At 37.1% G+C, this 24789-nt stretch overlaps 1 protein-coding gene across 1 annotated transcript in view; it reads left to right on the top strand.

The window, feature by feature from the left end:
- Positions 1-22618, top strand: part of Cdh11 (cadherin 11) — a 160453-nt gene extending 137835 nt beyond the window's left edge. The window contains exons 9-13 of the mRNA XM_052166700.1: positions 4265-4401; positions 6951-7084; positions 7299-7416; positions 17570-17821; positions 19832-22618. Of these exons, the coding sequence (XP_052022660.1) occupies positions 4265-4401; positions 6951-7084; positions 7299-7416; positions 17570-17821; positions 19832-20328 (1138 nt within the window). The 3' untranslated portion in view covers positions 20329-22618. The remainder of the gene's footprint in view (positions 1-4264; positions 4402-6950; positions 7085-7298; positions 7417-17569; positions 17822-19831) is intronic.
- The last annotated feature ends 2171 nt before the right edge of the window (positions 22619-24789 follow it).

Below are 24789 nucleotides of genomic sequence, written 5' to 3' on the forward strand. Positions count from 1 at the left end.
AGCCAGACATGGTATAATGAGATGTAATAACTACGCACAAACATTCATTTCAAGGCTGGATGAGGCAATCCAGTAGGAGGTAAAGCGTTCTAAGAATAAAGAAAATTAGTCAGAGACACACCCTCTACCCACTGCCACTGTTAGATGTCTGTCTCCAACCATTAGCTGCCTGAGGAAGCCTCACTGATGATAAAGATAGGGCTAAGACTAGACACTGATGTCTGAGTATAGTAAAACATTACTAAGGATGATTTAATAATAAATAAGTGAATAAATTAATTAATCAATTTGCCAGTTGTGTTTGTTTCTAAGTCTTTGGCTCATCTGGCTTTCTCTCTTTCTTTCTCTCTCTCTTTCTTTCTTTCTTTCTCTCTCTCTCTCTCTCTCTCTTTCTTTCTTTCTTTCTTTCTTTCTTTCTTTCTTTCTTTCTTTCTTTCTTTCTTTCTTTCTTTCTTTTTTTCTTTCTTTCTTTCTTTTTCCTTCCTTCCATCCATCCAGCAATCTATCATCTATCTATCTATCTGTCTGTCTATCTATCTATCTATCATCTATCTATCTGTCTATCTATCTATCTATCTATCTATCTATCTATCTATCTATCTATCTATCTAGTCTATCATCTATCTATCTTTAACACTCCAGATTTTATCATCCCCCTCCACGGTCCACCCTCTAACTGTTCCACGTCTCATACCTCCTCCCTATACCCCTGTCTCCACAAGGATGTCCCTACCACTAAACCCCTACACAACCAGACCTCTAAACTCCCTGGGGCGTTTAGTCCCTGGAGGGTTAGGTACATCATCTCTGACTGAAACCAAGGCTGCGCAGTCCTCTGCTATATATGTGTTGGGGACCTTATATCAACAAAACAATATCTTTTTTCATGTATGCTACCTAGTTGGTGGTCTGATGTTTGAGAGATCTCGGGAGTTCAGGTTAATTGAGACTGTTGGTCCTCCTACAGGGTCACCCTCCTCTTCAGTTTCTTTCAACCTTTCCCTACCTAATTCAACCACAGGGGTCAGCAGCTTCTGTCTGTTGGTTGGGTGCAAATATGTGCATCTGACTCTTTCAGCTGCTTGTTGGGTTTTCCACAGTGAGGTCATGCTAGGTAGCTTTTTGTGAGCACTCCATAACCTCACTAATAGTGTCAAGTCTTGGGACCTCCCCTTGAGCTGGATCCCACTTTGGGCCTGTAGCTGGACCTTCTTTTCCTCAGGCTACTTTCCATTTTCATCCCTGTAGTTTTTTTTCAGACAGGAACAATTATGGGTTTTGACTGTGGGATAGCAACACCCTCCCTCATTTGATGCCCTGTCTTCTTGTTGGAGGTGGGCTCTGTAAGTAACCTCTCCCTAATGTCAGACATTTCATCTAAGGTCCCTCCCTTTGAGTCCTGAGAGTCTCTTACCTCCCAGGAAGGTCTCTGGTACATTCTGGAAGGTCGCCCCAACCTGTTAAAGCCTGAAGTTGTTTGTTTCCATTTTTTCTGCTGGCCCTCATGGCTTCAATCTTTTCCCTCACCCAATACCAGATCAGGTTCTTTATGTTCATAGGCTTACATAGTGGAACACAGTGCCCCTGTGGCATGGTGGGGCATCTTTTGGGTATATTTCCTAGAATGGAATTGCTGGCTCTTCAGATAGATCTCTTTCCAATTTTCTGAGGAAACTCCAATTTCCAGAGTGGTTGTACCAGTTTGCAATCCCACCAGCACCAGAGGAGTGTTCCTTTTTCTCCACATCCTTGCCAACATGTGTTGTCACCTGAGGTTTTGATCTTAGCTATTCTGATTGGTGTAAGGTAGAATATCAGGGTCATTTTGGTTTGCATTTCTATGATCATAGTGATAGACACTGTCCCAAAAAACATGGTGTACAATTCTGAACATCAATAGCCAAGGTTTTATTTTAACCTTTAATTCACACTTGTATATGCAAGTATCCACATTGACACACATCATTTGTGTGCACACAAATGAACAGCCATCATCAACACCACTACCATAACCAGCACCTGCATCATCACTCTTGACTCCTAATTGCATCTCTGCCTATCATAGGATTGAGTCTTTATTCTCTTAACATTACAACATATACCTAGTTGAACTTTAAACTCTATTTTTTTCTGAATTAGCCTAATTTTATGTAGCTCCCTTTCAGACATTCAGACAGGAATGTTTCCAAAACTGTTAGCCATCTAGATATGTAACTCTTGCCTGACTCCTACTGTTGCCCTATTTATCACATAGTCTTCAATTCCTTGTCATTTCAGTTAATATTTCTTTTATTTTAAAAAACTACATCTAATTCTTAAAATTTTAAAAACTACATCTAATTCTTAAACTTTTTCTCAAATCACCTTTCCTACATTACCTGAACATTCCCTTTTTCTGATTTCACTCATGTTTCTTTGCTTATAGGTCTTCCATGATTTTTCATTGGCTACAGGATGGAGGTTACTACCTCTGACACCCAAGAGCTTTCCTATTTTCTTCCCAATAGAACAGCAGCAGGAGCAACAACTAAAATAACTGCTCCTTTGGGTTGCATTGCTTAATGTCAGAGAGGAATGAAAACGTCTCATTTTATTCTTGCATACGATATAAAGTTAGGTACCTTGCTGTGCTAGTTTAAACATAAATATGCTAAAATTTAGCATTTTAAAGTGACTTTTTCAAAATTATATGATCTTGATTATGTGCAATGCAAAATGACTGGATTTAAGATTTTCCAGGACCCAGATCCATGCACTATTATCGTATCTGTAGAGTAATATCTGCCTTAGCATCTTCCTTATTGCCCATGTGTCATCATGCTACTTAAATAGAAAGCTGCCATATGGCAGGAAACATATCTTCTGTTGTATATAGAGATATCTGCTGCAGACTCAGCTACAGAGCTTCTCCTGGATTTGAGAAAATTCAAGGTCAAGTTCAAGTTCTTTCCTGGGAAAAAGCGAACTTTATTTCTCTTAAGGAGTTATAGCTCAAAGTATATCACGAATAACCTCATGTTTTGAATACTTTAAATGCTGCCAGATGAGTGACTGTCTTTCCTGGAAATGATGTGACTGATCTGAGATGAGAGGGGCATTGGTCCTTCAGAAAGCAGACATATACCATTTGTAAATCTCATCCTGCATACATTTAGGAGAGAGGAAGGTCTTTGATATTCAGGATCCTTACTTCCTCTGCTTTCTTTTATTTTTAACCATCACTAGTGCCTTAAAATAGATACATTCTATACATTTCAGGAAAACAGCCAAAACATCTAACATCAGGAAACTATCCTATTTTGAAGTCCAGCCTTCTATTTGTATAAGCGTGATTTATCTTTGTTCTTCACTTTGGGGTTGGTGGTAAAATTAGTTGGTGGAACCTTTCAAGTGCACCAGACCCATTAAAATTAAGATGCTAGAACATTCCAAGTCTGCCTATGTTGTTAGACTTCACCTATAAGTCTCTTTCTCCATCTTCTACTTGAACTTACACACACTTCCATAATAACCTCCTGAAAACTCTTCTCTCTCTCTATGAAAAAGACAAACTTCCAAGCAAGCAGAACTTGAATCAACCTTTGTACTTCATTGTACAGTACAACACACTCAGTAAGGTATGGAGAGGATAACCTATAAATAACTAGGTGAACTTGGTTCACATTTACATCTTGTAATTCAGAACAGAATTGCCAAAAAATTATCTATAGCTAAATAAACTAAAGCAAAAAACAAACGAAAAACAAAACAAAAACTATGAAAAATATCACTAACACTTTTTTAAAATGTGGAGAATCACGATGTTTAGAGCTATAAATGGTCTCTAATGATGAATTTAGATAAACTTGAAACTATTTAATATTTCATACCCAAAACTTGGCAAAGGTTTGAGATTCATTTGTGACTTTCTGAGTAGCTTGGGAGCCAGGCAAACTCACTTACCAAATGCAATTTCATAAATATTCAGATGGTGGGTGATTATAGTAAATATGGAGAAATATGCAACACATTATTATACTTCTCAATCAAATATGCAAAGCAGTGTTTTCATTCATTGTATTGCATAAAGAAGTCCAACATACCCAAATGATTCCTATAAAAGATTCATGCGTAAAGTTTGAAAAGGAAATTTGATTAAGAAGAAACCTTAACTCATGAGATCAGTTGAAAAAGAAGTTGCTTTAAATATAACGTAGAGAAAATATTCAAATATTAAGCTGCTCCAAATGCTGTGGTTTAATTGCCTCATTTGCATTCTGCTTAGGTATTCAATTGATCGTCACACTGACCTCGACAGGTTTTTCACGATTAATCCAGAAGATGGTTTTATTAAAACTACGAAACCTCTAGATAGGGAAGAAACTGCCTGGCTCAACATCTCTGTCTTTGCAGCAGAAATCCGTAAGTATTCTCCTAAGGGCTTTGATATGACTTTACTAAATATTAATTCTTCTGTCTCTTGTCTATAAAATGAAATTGCTGAGAATTTCAATTGTTATGTTTTAGAAATTTTCCTGTTTTTAATGAAAATAGATTTTTTTCCTTAAATAATACGCCCTGGTTTTATTTTCCCCTCCGTCTACTCCTCGCAGCTCATTGGGGTCCACTCCCTTTTTTTCTCTCATTGGAAAAAGAATAGGCATCTAAGAAATTAATAAAATCAAATAAAATGAAATAAAGGTAGTAATGAAAGACAAAAACCAACACATCTGAATTGGACAAAGAAACCAACAGAAGTAGAGCCCATGAAATATTATAAGAATCACATACCTACTCATTCACACACTCATGAATCACCCCCCCCAAAACTACACTAATCTTAAAGCCAAGATATATATGTAGAGGAGCTAGTACAGGCCTTATGCACGCTGCCTCAGTCTTTGTGATTCCCTATGAATTTTGATCATGCTGACTTAGTGTTTGTTTGTTTGTTTGGTGTGTGTGTGTGTGTGTGTGTGTGTGTGTTGTGTTCCAACTCCTCTAGCTCTTAAACTGCTCTGACTCTTCTTCTCTGAACCCTGCATAGATGGATTTGATGCATACATCCCTTTCAGGGATGTGTGTTCTAGGGTCTCTCAATTTATGTATAATGCCTGGTGGTGGAACTATCTGTTCCCATTTGCTGCAGGAGGGAGTGTCTCTAATGGTTGAGTGAGGCTCTAATCTGAGTATAGCAAAATGACATTAGTAATGTAGTCATTATATGTTGCATATTTATTTTTAGTACAGTTGTATTTGATTTTATGGTAAATCTCTGTGCTTTTCTTTTCCTTTTGGTCTTTAAATTTTAATTTTATTTATGTATCTTGAAGGCTATTTAGTCAAGTAGAAATGTTTTCATTTTCTTTTAAAGATTTGCATATACACTCAGAAGGATGGCACATTACTTAGGATTCTCTAGAGTATCAGAACTTAGAGACTTAATCTATCTGTGTATGTATTTATATAGAAATGGAATTTATAGAATGACTTAGAGGCTGTGGTCCAGCTAATCCAGCAATGACTGCCTATGAATCGATTTAATAATCCAGTAGTTGTATGATCCATGAGGCTGCATATCTCAACTGGTCTCCATTATCCACTAAAATTATGGAGAAGTAGGTTCTAATGCCAGTGAAGAAATGAACTGGCTACTGAGGGTTACAGCAAGCAGGCAAAGAAAAAGTTTTGCTTCCATTTTCTATATCCTTTATTTACAGAAGCAGAAGGTGTGGGCAGATTAAAGTAAGATCTTTTCATCTCAAAAATCTGGATGAAAAGTTTCTCTTCCCATTTTGAAGATCCAGATTAGAAGTGTGTTTTCTCATTTCTAATAATGTAATTAAGAAAAACAATCTCTCACAAGGGTACTCAGTTATTTGCGTTTTAGTTAATTCCAGATTAGTCAACTTGAAAACCACTGATAACTATCAGAGGTGACTTATAGTCCCTGGCAATTTATAACATATGGTCATCATGCTAAACTTTAAACAACAGCCTTGTAATCAAGACTTGTGGCATTTTTTCAAAGTGATTAACTGATAACTCTTAAACATGATCATATGTCAATCTCCTATTATAATGATGGTGCTTGGACCCATCATGATCTATTCTAGGGTCTAATAATTTAGATACACTGCAAATGACCAGTAGGATTTAATGCTGCTCCCAAGAGTCCACTTTTAGAATTATGATAATAAATTACTTACTAGCAGGGCCAGGTTGCATTAGCAAACTTTGTAATTATTCTCAGCCAAAGCAGGAAACTGTTTTAATATCTTCTGGTTTCTAAGTGACATTTATTCCTGAATTCTTTCCACACAATTTTTTACTCTTCTGATCTGAGATAGCTTTTGGGCCAACAACTCATGTGTTAGGTTTTTGTTTGTTTTGCTTTTTGGCTTTGTTTTGTTTAGGTTAGTTGTTGTGGTGACTGTTTTGTTTTGTTTTTGTTTATATTTTTCTTCACTCAGCTCTCTAAGAATTACCCAGGAGAATAACTTAAAAAGAACAGGGATTTAGATGTACCCACAGATTCTGATTTTCATCCCACGGTCAAACTTGCTCTACCCTTGTGAGCCTGTAAGGAGGCCAAGCATCTTGGTAGGCAACTGCTACAAAGCAATGATGTTCACATCCTGGTAGACAGGAAGCCAAGTGACTTCCTTCCTTTGACTTGGCCCTATTTCCTACTTTTCATTATTTTCCCAATAATAGAACAATATTATGACACTTTCAATACTTAATTATACTAGAGGCATCTGGATCTAATCACTTTCCAAAGCCCATGAACTACAAACCAAGCCCTGAAGACTCAAGTGTGTCTGGATATTTACTAGTCAACTATAGTAATGCCTCACTCAGAACTGCCCATATAGGTGGTTGAAGTTTGTTCATTCTGAGAGAATTCGCATGGACTATTACATAGTCTTACTTGGTGTTTGTTTACTGTCTGAATTCACTTTTCCCAGACAACAGACATCAGGAAGCCAAAGTCCCAGTGGCCATCAGGGTCCTGGATGTCAATGACAATGCTCCTAAGTTTGCTGCCCCTTATGAAGGCTTTATCTGTGAGAGTGATCACCCCAAGCCACTCTCCAACCAGGTAAGTCTGGCTTCTCCTGTCCTGACCAGAAGCAATGAGTTTTGAAATAGAGCTTGTTGATTTTAATATTCAAGTTGTGTTTCCTCCTTCTGTCCATTAAATTTCATGTTAGTCCTATATTTATGGAAAGTTAAAAATAAGTCTGCTAACAAATTCTGGATAAATGATATTTTGATATCATCATCTTTATTTATGAGCTACCTTTCTCTTTCAGCCAATAGTTACAGTTAGTGCAGATGACCAGGATGACACAGCCAATGGACCAAGATTTATCTTCAGCCTACCCCCTGAAATCATTCACAACCCAAACTTCACAGTAAGAGACAACAGAGGTTTGTACCATAGCTCCTATGAATTCATAGATGTTGAGATGGAAAACAAATGCCTTTTATATTCTACAGCACAAATATTTTTACTAATCTAATAATTCCTTCCTGTTGAAGAACAAGCAAGGAATAATAATGCCACTTCCGTTTTGACACATGGACTCATTTGATACATACGAATAAGTGAATCTAATTTTATTTTCCTCATTTTTTTCACGTTGACTTTGATATTCATGAAGCAGCAGGAAAACCAAGTGGGGAAGCTTACAGGGTCAAAATGCAAACAACTCCATTTATCTAATTTTTTTAAAAAGATTGATAAACCCTTCGGGGGAAGCATGGCTTTATGAATATTGATATCAAGTAAAGCATTAAAAGAGATTAGTTCAACTTTGTAAGGCATAATAATCTTTCACATACGGGTCTTCCCCTCTAAACATAGTTGCAATGCATTGTGGCTGGGAACAGAACTCCAGATGCAAAAGGGCTGACACTGGTATTGCTGGAAAAGGTTAAAATGAAGCACTGTCCATTGCAAACAGCAACAACAACCACAGAACAGTATTCAATGCAGTTCTTGATTCTCATTCTGTCTGTCAAGGAGGTTACAGACATATAGTTTGTTGGAAGGTGAAGGAGATGGTTTGATTGTATAGAGTGGCACAGTACTGGTATAAAATTGGTAGCAGAGCCCAGGAACAAAGAATAAGTGATTGTTTTGACTCCAAGACTCATCTGTTATGCTCTGAGCATTTCTTCTCAGTGGAGATTGTGTATGTAAACCCATGAAAATGTCAGCCTATGATATTGACACAACCAATGCCATCATCCATGGTGGGAAAAAGAGAGAGGCCTTCTTAACATAGGTGTTTGGATAACTTCATGTTTTCCATGTACATAATGTAGGCCTATTGCTTTCATCATGACTGGGAACAGACTCTGAGTAGAGATTGCAAATTAATATAATGATTACAGTTGCTACCTGTCACTGTTTTACTTCAGTACCATAATGCCAGTCACCATGATCCAAGCACTGTTTTGAGATTCCTCCTCGAGAGTCTGTTCACTTAGTTTTCATTACACCACAGTCAGGCAAATCCCATTTCACAGATAAGGAAAATGAACAAAACTTTTAAATAGTTGGCCTAAAGTCGGCCCTCAAAATAGAATGTAGAGCGGAGTTTTACCAAGTGGTCAAGTCTGATGTTACTGCTTTAACTTCTTCCTGGGCTGGTCTTGTAGTGGAGTGATATTCTGTATGTTACTTGGATGTGGAGGCAAAGTGATCTGATGTATCTTAATATTTTGCGAAGTCACTAGAACCTTTAATTATCAGTCTCATAATTTAAAGGTATATCAATATGAGTCACTTAGGGGAAATACCCTAGGGGCTTTTCTTTCTCAATACATTGCTTTCTCAGACATAACAAGGCATATCATTTGCAGACATGTGGTTTAAAGGTTCCTTATCATATGCCCAGTGTTCACTTTAAAAATGACTCTTGTAATTTCAAAATAACATCATTACTTTACATCTTATATTTTTGTCCTTAGCCTAGTTTTTTTTCACACTCTTGGCTTTATGTGCAAGAGTAAGTTCTTTTAAAAATTAATTGGCCTGAGACCTAAGACAGGTCTATAATCCACTTGTACCCCTCACCCCCTACTCTGAATGTCCAGGCAGGAAGACTGCAAATTCAAAGATTCACCAAACTAAAGAATGGGTTCAAGGAAAGCTTACACAACTTACTAAGAACCTGTCTTAAAAATAAAATTAACTAAAAGGGCTTTGATATCTAGTTGCCTTTTAGAGTGTTCCCATGGTATGCAAAAGCCATAGTTCAAAGGTCCAATCCACAGCTTAGGTAATGGGAGCAAAGGAGAAAGGGGGAGGAGGGAGGGAAGGAGGGAAAGAGGAGGAGAGGGAAGGAAGGAGAGAGGAAGGGAGAGAAAGAGACAGGGACAGAGTCAGAGAGACAGAGACACAAAGAGAGACAGAAACAGAGTCACAGAAAAAGAGAGAAATAGATATTTTGTTTTTGCAAAATACACTAGGGTATACAAGAATTCTCAGCTAGGGACACTTAAGTTTCATTGGCCACAAAGTAATACAGAACTCATTTATGTTTTGGCGTTTCTCTAGTGCAGATGAGAATAAATGTGTACTTAGTTGAGTCGAGAAAGAGACATAGAGATTTGATAAGGCTTTCTGAAGTATCTGCATGTCTGTATTTTAGCACCAGAGAATGTTCACATTTGCTGTTAGCATTGCCCTTCCTTCCAAACTAGTTTCCAATACTTTTTTATATCAGTACCTGGCTTTGTTTTTTGTGTTACAGTGGTAACATCAGTTCTGACTTAACTTTTGCCAGAAGTGAGGAAACTCGATCAGTTGTTCAGGAAACTGGGAGAATGACACAGGCTTGTTATGTCCCTACTGTTTTTAAGGTCTCATTTCTCAAATATTTGTGCTCATATTTTTGTCTATGTGCTGATATAATCCCCAAATTACATTGGAAGTCTAATGCCGTGCTCTAATCCCAGCCAGATCTGCATTTACAGTTTGCTTCCTGAAAACAGCAGCCTGTTCTGGGCTTTACACAGGGTGCCAGTGGTGTAATCCTTGTTACCTGCTCAGTCTTATTTATTTATTTTTTGTAATATGAAATTGTATTTTGTTTCCATTAACCTCTGTGAACACTGTTCTATGGCAGATTATTCTCTGGAGGTTTATGGGTATTTTCTTTTGCCATAGTACCTTGTGGATGCCATCTATAATTTCATAGAGATTATATTACCACCAATGCGCCAGCCACCCATGCAATCCTTCTCTCCTGCCCTCTCTTTTAGGAGACTAATCCTACTGTCGAGCTATACTTTTGCAGAGAATTGCCACTTTTTAAGAAAAATTGCTTTATTAACTATGGCAAACAGTTAATGAAAACTCCCATGTTTAGTGCTATTACAAAACCTCAAAGCAAATACAGTCCTATAATTATCATTTAATAGAGTTTCTTTCTGCTGGCTTCTAAAAGTAATTACACATTGAAGTAATCCAAAAGGAATAATCACGTTCCATAGCCTATTAATAGCCTATTGAGTTACCGAATTTCTCGGCGGAGACTATTTTCCAGAGAAAGCACGAGATAATGGTTTCGAGCATGCTGAGTAAAAGCACCAAGCTCCTTTCTCCTTGAGTGTTTACTTCCATTATGCCACGTAAAGACTCGCTCTTGTGTTTGCCAAACACTGTCCTAAGCATCTTTATAAATACACGAGGGGATGCATCTTAATAGAAATCAGCCTTTTATTTCATTTCCTCTTACTCTCATCCTGCAGTCTCAGCTTCAAAGCTGGATCAGCAGGTATCAAGAAAGTGGAACACAGGATGGCTCTTCAACATGTAAGTCCATCCTCAGCTAGTAACATCAGAGTGGAGTTGTTTGAGGTTTTGAGATGCATTTACTTTGAAAACATCAGACTTTGCTCATCTCTAAAAACACAAGGAATGCATAATGGATAAGAAAAGTACAGGCTTGGAGAAGACAGGGAATGAGCCCTCTCACCTTGCCAGCTTTTCACTAGCTCATAGAATCTTTTCTGAACCAATTTCACCCAGTTCTCTAAAGAGCCCATAAGGATATGTTATATGTTTTTAGTCACAATTTCAAATGAGGCATGGAGATGAATTGCCAAAAAGCACTGATCTATCCATGGCCATACACCTGTCAGTCATGAATTTAAGTCTGAATATTTGGAAGTTATTGCTCAGTGCATATGATATGCTGGAAATTACACAGAAAATCATAATTTTTTAAAGTTATTTCAGTTCTATCTTGGTTTATTCCATAGTAAAGTAAGAACCATTCTTAGAGAAACACATGCGCATGTCTGTTCATCAGTCTAGAAATCAGGGAATGCATAAAGAGAAACTGAAAAGTGATTTCATTTCCGTTTCGGTCTTAGTCATAATAAATGTAGTTAAATATATTTGCAAAGAATTTTATGATCTTCTTCTGTTGCATAATTAATACATATCCTTTGTAAGACAATTAGAAAACAGAGACAGGGGAAATAGGATTAAAAATAGTAAAAATAATATGACAGCGATTTCTCAAAAATAGTCACTGCTGTTTTATAGTCCCTTCTAGCTGGTTTTATTTTTCTTATTGTTAAATGAAAATCAGCTTATACAGAACATCTGTTTTTCACTTAGCAAGTAACATACCTTGATATGCACCAGAACCTTGTTGGCAATATCCTTTAACTGTGGTCCTGTTGGTTAAAGGATGACATTTGACTGTTGTTTTTAAATTCATTGCTTTTGCACAACTTTGCCATTTATGTGATTAACTTTTTTAGGATGAATTCATAGAATGACTTGAATAGATCAAAATCTTTTTTACCAGTTTTTTTAATTTATTTTTCTTTTATTAAAAATAGATTTTTATGTTATATACTTTGACTTATAATACACAAACTGTCCACTGGAAATGTTTTACTGATTTCTAAAAGCAACAGGAAAATTACTTCTTGCTGACTTTCTCATATGCACACTAAACTCACATAACTTTATTTTGGTCATTAAGTCATTGACAAATAAAATAGTAATATTTCACAATTCTGGATCCTTTCATCTTTTACAAAGTTAAATAAATTTTCATTGTTCCTTGTTCTTACTCTTTTAAAATGGATTTTTTTAAAAACTTGTATTTCTTTGTATGTGTTTGAAGCCATCAGGTATGTGCTCTAAGTCTTTTTCCTACAGAGGGCAGAGATGGTGTCCTGCTGGAGCTAAAGTATCAAGTAGATCTGAGCAGCACACAATTATTTCTGAGTCACCTCTCCAGGTCCCTTGTTTTATGCCTAGAAGATGGCTGCTCTCATTCCTTTCCTCTGTCATAAATTAAAAAATTCAAATTTTACAGTTGAGTTTAAAATCTCACCTTCTGGGAATGTTAACCTTTGACCTGTCCTTTCTATTGTGCAGACATTTTGATGTCTCAGCATCTTTTCAGTTCTGACAGTGCCATTTTCAATGTGAAAATTGTACTTTTTCAGTACCTTTTCTTCTCATATTATCCTTAACAATGGTGGTCTCACCAAAATTAACAACAGTATTCACTCTCTATCTTTTCTTCTTCACATGCCAGCTTTACATTTTAGCCTTCTATCTATGGTGATGATGCATCCTTACATTTGTAGTCATGTCATAAGTCAAGAGAATCAGAATATATGCAGGGCCAATAAGTTCATCTCTGAGCACCAGTGACACACATAGGTACACAAATGATTATGCAAATGCTGCTTTTAATTTCTAATATCAAGTCATTCAGATTGACAATGACAAGCTGGTTGGTGCACCAAGTTAAAGCAAATTATTCAAATATCACAAATTTAAATGACTATAAAATAATTCTGTAAAATTAAACTTTGTAATTGTATATTATACTGACTTCTGAAGGTATTTTTAAGTATAGAACAGAGTTTATTTAGAGAATGGGGAGGCCAGTTAAAGAGGTAGTAGAGGCAGAGAAAGGCATATATTAAAGCTTAAAATGTCTGAAGCTTGAGTCACATAAATCCTCTCCCATTTTACACAAACAAACACACACACACATGCACACACAAAGACACATACAAACATACACACAAATACACATAATATATATTATACATATTATATATTATATAATATATTATAATTGATATATATATAAATGATAGAGCTATTTGCCTATCTTACAGGAAGCTGGAGCCTGATAGAAAGTAAACAAATGCTCATTTGCCTAGTGACCTAATATATGGCAACTTTTAATGTAATGGATGGATCTACCTTGTCCTTACGGGTTTGATGAATGGGTAAAACAGGCAATTTTGAGTGAGAAGAAAAGACATTATTTCCCTAGGAGCCAGGCCTATTTTATTTCCCCCGCCCCACATATGTAGTAACCCCAAGGGCAGATTCTCAAACTAAAGTGCCTTATAAATATCCAGAGTGCTCCAGTTGGTTATGGAATGAGAGCTGTTCACCTTCAGAGACTAAAACAACAGAGAATCAAGAGATGCAAGGAAAGACTTCCAGCTGATGTCACTGTGAAAACAGCAGATCGTTCTAGTCCCTTGCTTCCATGTTTCCCTGGATTGCATTTTAACATGCAGGAACTATGCCCATTTCAGGAAAAACGCTTTTGATTATCAAGATTTGGTGTGCAGCATAGTCCAATATCAAGTGCTGTTTCTCCACCATACTACTTCTTTTAGTGTGACATTTTATGTATCTCCCCATTGGGCTATATCATCATCATAATGCTTATCTTAGCATCCCAACCTGGTGCCATGGAGACCACTATCATTAGGAAACCTTGATTTTTGTCACTATAATAAAAAAACTGTGCAGGTAAAGGAAGCATGCAATTAGAAGCCCGTGTTCTAGATGTAAATTTTTGAAACCTGAATTTATTTTCTCCATTTACAGAAACACTACCATCTTTGCATGGCATATACTCATAATTCATGACAATATTTGCAAAGTTTTACCTAGTGGGGAAAAAGTAAAACTGGTTACCTACTTTCAGTCAAAGCTGAAAATATTGGGCATCAGGATGAAAAAGCCAAGGTGCTTGACAAACATTTTTCTTTTAAATCCTGGGGAAATATATAACCTAGAACTTAAGCACAAATATGTTCGTTAGTTAAGGAGTGTATGCACTTCCGCATAGGAGTTGCATTCGAAACTTTGGCGACATTTCCACGAATTCTTTTTCCCATCCTTGCCAATGAGTTTCTTGTCTTCATTAGTCTCCTACTCAGAGAAGAGTTTCCAGAAAAGTATTAATATTCTCTTAGCATCATCAACAGGCTGACACCATACTAAGTGCTACTGTGAATGGAAGCAATGTTAATCCTAAACATATCAATTTCATGTCTAAAAGGAAATAACAAATATTGAGATGATTCATAAACTCCTTCTATTTGATCCTCAGGACCGAGTGGTTTGTCTCCTTTTAGGCTATTGATAAATAAGAAAATCATCTGGGAAGTCTCGAAATGTAACATGTAAAATTAATGTAATATTCATCATTTATAGTTTCTTTTACCTATCATGTAGAAATCTATCAGTCCCTGTAAACATGCCTAGTTTACCTCTTTTCCTTTCATAAATCCAAACTAAGTATATTCACAAAGACAGAGTGTGAGTGGCCAGCTGCTTAGAATAATTTAGATGAAAATTATCTATACAGTCATTCTTAGAATACAGTATTTGTCCAAAGAAAGAACTTTTTCTATTGTTGCTTGTGTCTTTTCCCATCAGTCCATTTAGAACTTATTTTCATTTGATCTTGAAAATATTTCTTTTATTTTTGACCTTGTTCTGGATGGATCACAAGAAATATCATCATAGGCTACAATGCTAGTGCTCAGAATTGCTCATCTGGAAAAATATCAGACTCCTGTGGTAGGTGGGCAATGTGGACATACAGAGAAAATACTTTATTATTTAAGCAATTTAGGTAATTCCAATGTAAGGTCAAATTCATAAACAAGTCTTCTATCTATGACCATCACATTCCATTAAGGCCCATGGGTGGATTTTGCATTGGATGCTAAATTTTTGGTTGGCAGATTAAGTTGGTCCTTTGGAAGGCAAGCGCAGAGGACAATCAAAGGAGTATGTTGCATCATTTAGCTCTAGTAATGTCTCAGGCAGAATATGAATAGATCTCCTTGTTTTAAAGATGAGCAAGTGAGGCTCTAGATATCATAAAACAACATTCATCACTGAATCTTGCAATTAGTATTTCTGGAAGACTCATAGTCCATTTCTTTCCTATCTCCATAACTGATTCTTATGCCTTTGTCCATAAATATTGTTTACTAGATGATATTCAAAAAGAAGTATTAAAGATCCCACTGTTATATCACTCAGAGATTGGACCCAGTTCAATCTTGGAACTTGAGTGTACTTTTCTGTAATAATTTCATTGTGTCTGAGAGCAGCTGGATTTACAGAGGATGACACATCATCGACTCACATGTTGGTGTTCTCTGAGCTACTTTATACTAGTGTTTGGCTTTCAATTCCTCCTCTGTAGAAGCCTGACTTCTGTGATCTGAAGAGGCAAGCTTGTGTGGACGAATTGTTGAAAATTAGGTTTTAAGTTATTATTTCAAAAGGTTTTATAAAAACAAAAAGAAAACATGCTCAGTTCCGGCTATCTTCAGCCATGATATAATGGGCCAGAGTAGAACTTGCATGGTCAAGCAAGTCAATGTCTGCCATGGACTTCACCCATATTACAATTAGTTTGACCCAAACAATAATTTACTTATTTTTATGCATTTTTAATATTTATTTTATTAACAGTGCCCATAATATTTCAAGTCATTTAGCTGGCATAAGCATTGAAAATGTTTAGTTGTCTTGTAAGTCTTATTTGAAGACAGAAAAATAGAAAAGATAAAGGTCTTTAAATAGTTTATTATAGATACAGACATTTAATTGGTAAGTGAGAAATAGTAGTGGCACGTGGACTAGAAGAGCATAATTATTAGACTAAGTGTTACATGGCTAGTTTACTTTCCACACTATTTTATGTAATAGATGGAACTTTCCTCCAATGAGAAAAGCGCAATGTACCAATCAAACAAAATCCAGAAAATCTAAAAATCAGAGAAATGGTGCTTTGGCTTGTATGGGTCAGGGGGGTGTTGGCAGTACAATGGCTGAGATACAATTATGCAAAAGATTGCCAAAGTTAGTGAATCGATATAGCTTACCATTAGCACCACTCAGACTGTGTACTCAACCTTCTATGAGACTCTACCAAGTAAAATGTAATTTTTGTTACTAAAACCCATAAATTTCATTTTGAGATTTTTGAATATTTCCTACTATAGAAATGAATTTATGGCCCATCCAGCTACTTTAGGCTTGTGACCTATCAGCTGTAAAATTCCCTTTGCTATGAATTATTGCTTCCTCGCCTACAAATGGACAGTCCACATCAGCCGATCAAGGTGATGGAGCATGTGCAATTTCTACTTTTTTTTAATCCAATGTTTTCCCACTAGGTAACATATCCTATATTTTGCACTTGCCTGTAGAATGGAGATGATGAGGAAACATTGGGGAATAGAGGTTATAAAACATGGAGAAATATAATAGCCAACATCTGGAATGTTGGTTAAATGTTTCCCAGTACCTAATTATACTATTGGCTCAACAAATATTTATTACATGTCTGCTGTGTGCCTGACAGGAAGGACTTGGGATGAATCAGAGAAAATCCCCTGCCCTCACAAAATCCCCGATCTCATTGAGGTCAAAGTGGTTTTGTCTTCAAATCCTGAGCGATGTGTAGAGTATGTACTTCTGTAGAAGTAGGAATGTACAATGTGATGAGTCACAATGTACAGGAGTAATAGAGAGGTCCAAGAGGCGTCGTTAAAGGGTGACTCTAGGATTTTTTTCTTGAGCCAACTTCCATAATAGAAAAAAATAGCTATTTGAGGCAAGGAAACATTGAATGACAAGTCAAGGCAGGTGGAGCAGCAATGAGTCCTTCAAAAAGAAGTGAGTTCTCTACACTGGGCTGAACGGTTCATTTAGGACAACAGGCATGGTTAACATGGAAAATACGATCAAGTCTAGGTAAAGAGAACACAGTGTTATGCTTCACAATCTTGGGCTGAGCAACATGAGTGAGGATTTATGAATCAGGTGTGGGCAACATTCTTAATGAGTTGTTTGCTTATGCTCCTTTGAGTTTCAAAGAAACAAGAATCAGCTGTAATGTTGCTCAAGTATTTGCACTTTACTGAAGGAATTTTCCTATGGCATATGAGTGGGTTTACATTTTGGGCAAAGCTTGAGGAAGGATGTGGCATTTCTTTAGAAAACTCAAACCCAAACTGCCAAAGGACAGATCTTAAAAAGCCAAATTCTCCCTTTTGTTCCAAAATGTAGAGATGATTCTCTGATCCCATTGTACTATATCAATGGCTTCTATTGACATCTATCTGAATTAACAAGTGAGAAAAGTTCCAACTTTGACTCTGGTAATATTAAATGCATCTTTACGCTGGCAAGCTGCAGGCAACTGTGATTGGTATGGACCTATGATGAAAATATACCCTGTTTCTCTTCTTCAAACAGATAACACCGCTGGAGTATATGCCCGACGTGGAGGATTCAGTCGGCAGAAGCAGGACTTCTACCTCCTGCCCATTGTGATCAGTGATGGTGGCATCCCACCTATGAGTAGCACCAATACCCTCACTATCAAAGTCTGTGGGTGTGATGTGAATGGGGCACTGTTGTCCTGTAATGCTGAAGCCTACATCCTGAATGCCGGTCTGAGCACCGGGGCACTGATTGCCATTCTTGCCTGCATTGTCATTCTTCTGGGTAAGGATCTCCCTGCCCCATGGTGCAATGGACACACAGGTTTCAAGACATTTGCTCAATATTGTGTCCAATCATATGGTTTAAGACAAACTGCAATATGTGATAGTTCTTATGAAATCTATTACACAGTGGGTAGGTTGGGTGAGTTGGCAAATTATGCTAGAAGAGTTTGAGGAACGTCATAATGTGTACTTTATATGGTATGACAGGACTGTAAGGCAAATGCCATCAGTGAGCTGGAGGGGCATTGGAAACAGTTTTATAGCTGAAGAATTTAGGCAGAAACCTGGTGTATGAGGGAGGTTTTTTCTGCTTAAGAACAAAAATAAAAAATGGATTGGGGCAATGGAGCAGAAAGAATAATTGTTGTGATGGACAGATGAAGAGGAAGGCTTCAGTCAGAAGAAGCAGAGCAGTGACCTTCTAATTATCTGCCACATCTATCCATCTGCATGCTTTGCCTTATGGCCATGTCCAGGAGCTTCTCATGACCCAACAGAGTCAAGTACCACTGTAGGACTTCAAATGCAAGGCGACTGATAACAGATATATACATTTTCTATGGAATGCATTAATAGGGCTACCTCCAGAGGAAAGAGGCAGAGAGTCTGGTTAAACAGTTACTGGGTGCTATCTGGGAGTCAGACCTGATGGAAAAGCCTCAGGAATATAGACAGATGTCTTCAAAGTCTCTATATTGGATGAATTCACAGATTCCCAAGGAAAGAATTCACAATCAAACAGAGGTACACAGTAGATTCTATGATTGGGACATAGGTAATATGGATGTAGGGTAGAGAATGCTTTTCATTGCCCTGGAATGTCAGACATATATTCATAGAGAACATGCATAAATTCTGGAAGCAGAATTTTATAGCTAATAAAAGAGGCTGGACTGTATGGGTGCTCCAAACACGATATAAAGCTCTCTCAAGAATTAATGCTGGATGCATAAACCAAAGTATGATAATACATGTTATGATGTCATGGAGCAGGAACCAATAGCCCACTCTTGTTTCTGACATGGAATACCAAGAAATGTTCCTGAAGTGAATGACAAAACCCAAAACAAACATGAACAAACAAGCAAGCAAACAAAGAGCAACAAACACACTAGTTAGACAAACAACAACCACAAAGAGTAGAGTGAAAAGGGACACTGGGAACGATGAATACGCAGCAGAGAAATCAGAGGGCTCTGTAGAACTTGCGAAATCTGAGTTAAGTCCAGTTTCTAATCCCTGCTTCTCAAAGAAGCCAAAGAAGCCCTCACTTCATTCCCCAAAAGCAGCTGCAGGCCTTCTTTTCAGTCTTGGGACAGGAGGCTTCAAACAAAAGATTGTTGGAGCCTCCTGATGAGGGTGGGGAGGGCATTGAATCGATAGAAATTAAGAAGTATCTAGCGTTCCTTATAAATGATTGCTGGCTCTGCCGAGTACCCAAGCATAATGGAATACCTCTCCCAGGAAAGATAGGATTGCTTCACCTGCGCTTTTAAATAGCACTGTTTTTATGTTCATATAGGCAGTATATTTTTCTTCTGAGAGTTTTTATAGTTGCTCCCTCCCCCACCCCTATGATAAGGTTTACTTCTGTATTACAGAGTAGGGCCTTTGGACAGCAGCTGCCTATTTTCACCTCAGTCCTGAGTGAACATTTTAATCTTAAATGTGGGGGAAGCCAGTTACACTCATTTGCAAGAAGAAATAGGCATTAGCCTCTTTCAGGAACCAGTAATCCTTGCTGATTCTTCAGAGGACTGCCAAATAGCACTGGGATTCATTTGCAAAACACTGAAGGTAATTCCGACCTGTCAGTTCACAGGGCATGATGCTCTCAGGGCAGACTGTACAGACAGAGATAGGTCAGCATGTAGCTCTTTGGGAGTTCTGGAAAAGCTATCCTTTCTCTCACCACTCCAGGGTCTGAAGCAGAGCCCCTCTGGGATCACTAAGCAGGCAGGTTGGGCTTAACATTGGGTCGGCTGATATTCTTTTTCTTCTCCTGCAGTCATCGTTGTGTTGTTTGTGACTCTGAGGAGGCAAAAGAAAGAACCACTCATTGTATTTGAAGAGGAGGATGTCCGTGAGAACATCATAACCTATGATGATGAAGGGGGCGGTGAGGAAGACACGGAAGCCTTCGACATAGCCACCCTGCAAAATCCTGATGGTATCAATGGATTTATCCCTCGCAAAGATATCAAACCTGAGTATCAGTACATGCCTAGACCTGGGCTGCGACCAGCACCCAACAGTGTGGATGTGGACGACTTCATTAACACAAGAATACAGGAGGCAGATAACGATCCCACAGCCCCTCCCTATGACTCCATCCAAATCTATGGTTATGAGGGCAGGGGTTCCGTGGCTGGGTCCCTGAGCTCCTTGGAGTCTGCCACCACAGATTCAGACCTGGACTACGACTATCTACAGAACTGGGGACCTCGTTTTAAGAAACTAGCAGACTTGTATGGCTCCAAAGACACTTTTGATGATGACTCTTAACAATAATGATACAAATTTGGCCTTAAGAACTGTGTCTGGCATTCTCAAGAATCTAGAAGATGTGTAAACAGGTATTTTTTTAAATCAAGGAAAGGCTCATTTAAAACAAGCAGAGTTTTACAGAGAGGAAACATTTAATAAAACTGCAAGGACATCAAAGTGGAAAATACTGTGAAGTACCTTTTCCCACTCGAAAAGCAAATATTGAAGTTGTTTATCAACTTCACTAGAGAAAAACCACTTGGCACACAAAATATTTAAATGAAGGAGAAGTCCACGGTGAACTCTCAATGAAGGGAAATCATCTATGTGTTATGAACATCTAAGTCTCTCTTATTTTATTTTTTAATTTGTCAAAGAAGCTTCCACAAAATTAGAAAGGACAACAGTTCTGAGCTGTAATTTCGCCTTAAACTATGGACACTCTATCTGTAGTGCATTTTTAAACTTGAAATATATAATATCCAGCCAGCTTAAACCCATACAATGTATGTACAATACAATGTACAATTATGTCTCTTGAGCATCAATCTTGTTACTGCTGATTCTTGTAAATCTTTTTGCTTCTACTTTCATCCTAAACTAATACGTGCCAGATATAACTGTCTTGTTTCAGTGAGGAGCACCCTATTTCTATGTCATTTTTAATGTATCTATTTGTACAATTTTAAAGTTCTTATTTTAGTATACATACAAATATCAGTATTCTGACATGTACGAAAATGTTACAGCATCACACTTATATTTTATGAACATTGTACTGTTGCTTTAATATGAGCTTCAATATAAGAAGCAACCTTTGAAATAAAAAAAAAGATTCTTTTTTAATTCTGGGTTTGATTCTTAACATTGAAAAAATAAGGGTTTCTAATGATCCATTTATATTTCTAATTTAATTGTGATCTTTTAATAACCCTATTTATGATCTGTTGTAGACTGCTGCTCTTATTGTTTATTTAAATCAAATATGTTTGAGTTTTTTTTAAAGATAAGATTCTGTATCCTCATGTAAATTATTTTTTGTATGTTCTGACTTTTCCTGGAGTATATCTTCTAAAGAAGGACATTAGAGATCTAGACTAGCCTATGATTAGCCTATGATTTTACAATATGTTATATATTATGCATTTAACCTGTGAACTCATAGTTATGAGAGACAAATTCATGAGGACTGCCAGACCTCTCAATGTTCTAGATATAGATTTGATGCCCTCCCTCCTTGAGCATTGTGGAGTTGAAAGGGTGCATAGTCAAAACCAACTCTGGTTTTCCTTATGTAATTTTTATTAGGATAAAGACTGACTGACTGACAGTTGAAAGTGCTCATTTTTGTCCTCCTGTAATTTTATTTTGTCTTTAAATACTATAAAATTTCAAGTCTTAATGTGAGAAAGGGCAGTTCACTTTCCAACCTTTATTTTAGAAGATGCTTTGGGCCATGTACTCTCAATGAGATCAGGGACGATGGTGAGCACTGATGATTGGTGCCATTTGATCTGTGAGCATGCCACAGTCATCTGCAGTTGCCTCTAGTTTCCTGGGAATTGGAACTTCTGTGAAGGACCTTTCACTTGTACAATGGACCAAAGGTCCAGACAAAGCAATACTTGGGAAGACACCATACAGAGTCACACTGCAAACACTTCCCCTACTTTTCTTGAAACACAAGACACATGCTTTTTTTTCCCCTTGGATTATGGAAAAAATTGATTTTATTTTTACTTTATTGTGATTATTTTATGAGACCTTATATAGTATTTTTTCTGATGTTCTCACTCCCAGTTCACTTTGCATTGACATCAAATCAGTTGACTAAGACAATGGGAGAAACTCAGTGGACATTACCACTTGAGAGTCTTTTTCCCCAGGAAGGAATGTGCATTCTTGGTACTTGCATAATTGCAATTTATGTTTATTTTATAGATAGACTTTGTAATCCAAAGAATATTTTACTAGGTTTATGCCGATTTGCAATTGAATTTGAAATAACTGAATTCTCAAAAGGAAAACGACTTTTACTTACTCAGCTGTAAGTCGCCTCACCATCACAACGAACCTTTTACTTACATAGGAATGTAGTCAGAATAGAGTTGAAAACTCCATTTTCACATTTTTATGTCAAGGAACTTTTTCCCTCCAAGGACTGTCTACTTTTCAGTGCTTAAAAAGTCTTGTTTTTCCTATTCTTTTCCCTTTTTTTTTCCTTTTCTCTTTTTCTTTTTACTTTAAGGATCTTACTGTTTGTAGAATCCTCTTAGAAGCTTGGAAATAAAATGTCTTTCCCAATTCATGGAATCTTTTGTCATTCAGAACATGTTACCTTAAAAGCAATCTTATCTTATGCGGTCCTTATATGGTTATAAAGCAATCACAGCTTTACAACATTGGTGTACACACACATGGAAAAGAAATCTGGTGTGTTCTATCTGCTTGTGTCTAGCTGGCATGGTATAGCTTATATTCATCATTCATTCATTCATTCATTCATTCATCAGTTTACTGATGCACTCTTTCTTCAAAATCTGATTTTTGCATGCCATATACTAGCAACTTGACATTTAAAATAGTCCTTCCTTGACAATATTTATTTTTCTCAATTATGGTTCAAAATATCTGTTTTGTTGCCTTCTGTTCACCCGCTTCATGTTCAGATCACCTACCCCTCAAGACAATGCAATACCAAAGGAAAAATAAGTATGATGGAATACATAGAAGAAAAGACTAAGATGGAGTGTCGGTTTATCACAACTCGTCTGGTCAGATGGTTCCCACTATCCTGAGGATGATGCGGGAACATGAGATCACATTATCTACATCTACTAGAGAACAACTTGAAGATACTGATTTATGAAACCCAGTGAATACAGCTCCCTTAGTCTGATGGGATCTGGTAAAGAGTGTTTGAAGTTGCTCTTGGGTCTTGGGATACACATTTTCCTACTTTATGAGTGTCCTTACAGTTCAGTCAAAAGAGGTGTAGAGAGATGGAACTGTTGAAGGACTAGTACCATGCTGTAGGGAACAAGCACTTCAGCACAAATTAGAAGCATATACATCCCAACACATGGCAGGGCATATCTCTAGGAAGATAAATAAGATATAGTGAGATATCTTATAAAATAAGTTCAGTTCATCAGAGATGGAAAAGAGGAACAGGGCTGTTTTGCGCAATCCTACTAGACTAGTTTGTGAAACTGTTGAGATTTACTTTTGCTCTTACAGTGTTATAAAAAACAAAAAACAAAAACAAACTCAGATCATGGGATTCTATCATGTAAGCCCCTTTTCTGTTTTCCTCAAAGACTTAAGATGAATTTTGATTTCTTTGCTTTCTTACACTAGAAGAGTACAATCTGTAAATCTCTTCAATTTCTTTCTCAGCCCATCCTGCTCTCAGTACCTGGTACTGAATCTACACGGGTTGCCTTTTAGTTCTCATACAGATAAAATATGTCCCTCCCCCACTGCACATGGTCAGTTAATGGCCAGTTTCCTGACTGCCAGTGGTTTATGGCCTTTTGGGGGGCTGGGAGTTTCTGTGCACCTATGAAAATGATAAAAGGCATTGTTCCTGCTTTCTTGTTTTAAAAGAACAATACATATTTGTTATGGATCACAGTACCCTGACATGACAGGGATTTCAGGACTTGATGACTGATTAAAGAAAACCATTATGAGTTTAAACTTCATTTCCTGAGAAATTTGGATTATTCTGATCTTGATACCTGAGGTTATGTTATGAAGAACAGAGAATGAAATTGGAGAAAAGAAGTTTAGCTAAATCTAGAGACTCATATAAATTACAGATGTTGTGACAGCTAGCCTATTATCTAGTAGACCTCTTAACCACATGTGTATAAATACTCACTGGAGAAGCAGGAGGTGAGCAGAGGCTGAAGAATTATTAAGTGGGTACATAAACTCAACAGTTTATTTTAATGGGCTTTCAGTAGTCTATCCCAACTTTCAAAGACTGCCTTTTAGGATGGGTACATCTGGTATTGAAGACTAATGCAGACTTTTATTATGATAGGTAATATATATGAAATTTATCCTTGCATATAAAAACCTTTGAAAACGAGAAAGAAAGTTTCACTTAATGTTGCTTATTCTCTTGAACTAGTAAAGTTTTGAAGCCTCTTACTAAATGGGAGTTGTGTGCTAACATATCAAAACCTATCTTATTTCTGTGGCAACTCAAAGTGTGTCTTTAAGGGAAGGATATTGTAGTATTGATAGCTAAATATATCCCCAGAGAAGTACAGGAACCCATGTGAGAGCTGCTCTGAAAAGAGTCTCAGAGATTTTGCCCTGACCAAGAGCCCCATCCTCTAAGATTGAGCTGAAGGTGTCACAGGAGATGGGTGTTCCTCAGGATCAGTAGCTTAGCTGATACACTGGTGTTGAAAATATGGAAAGAGGTAAAGATTTCCTAATGTTCATTTGCTTAGTTTAGTATTT

Source organism: Apodemus sylvaticus, chromosome 21 (assembly GCF_947179515.1).
Source record: "Apodemus sylvaticus chromosome 21, mApoSyl1.1, whole genome shotgun sequence".
Taxonomy (NCBI): domain Eukaryota; kingdom Metazoa; phylum Chordata; class Mammalia; order Rodentia; family Muridae; genus Apodemus; species Apodemus sylvaticus.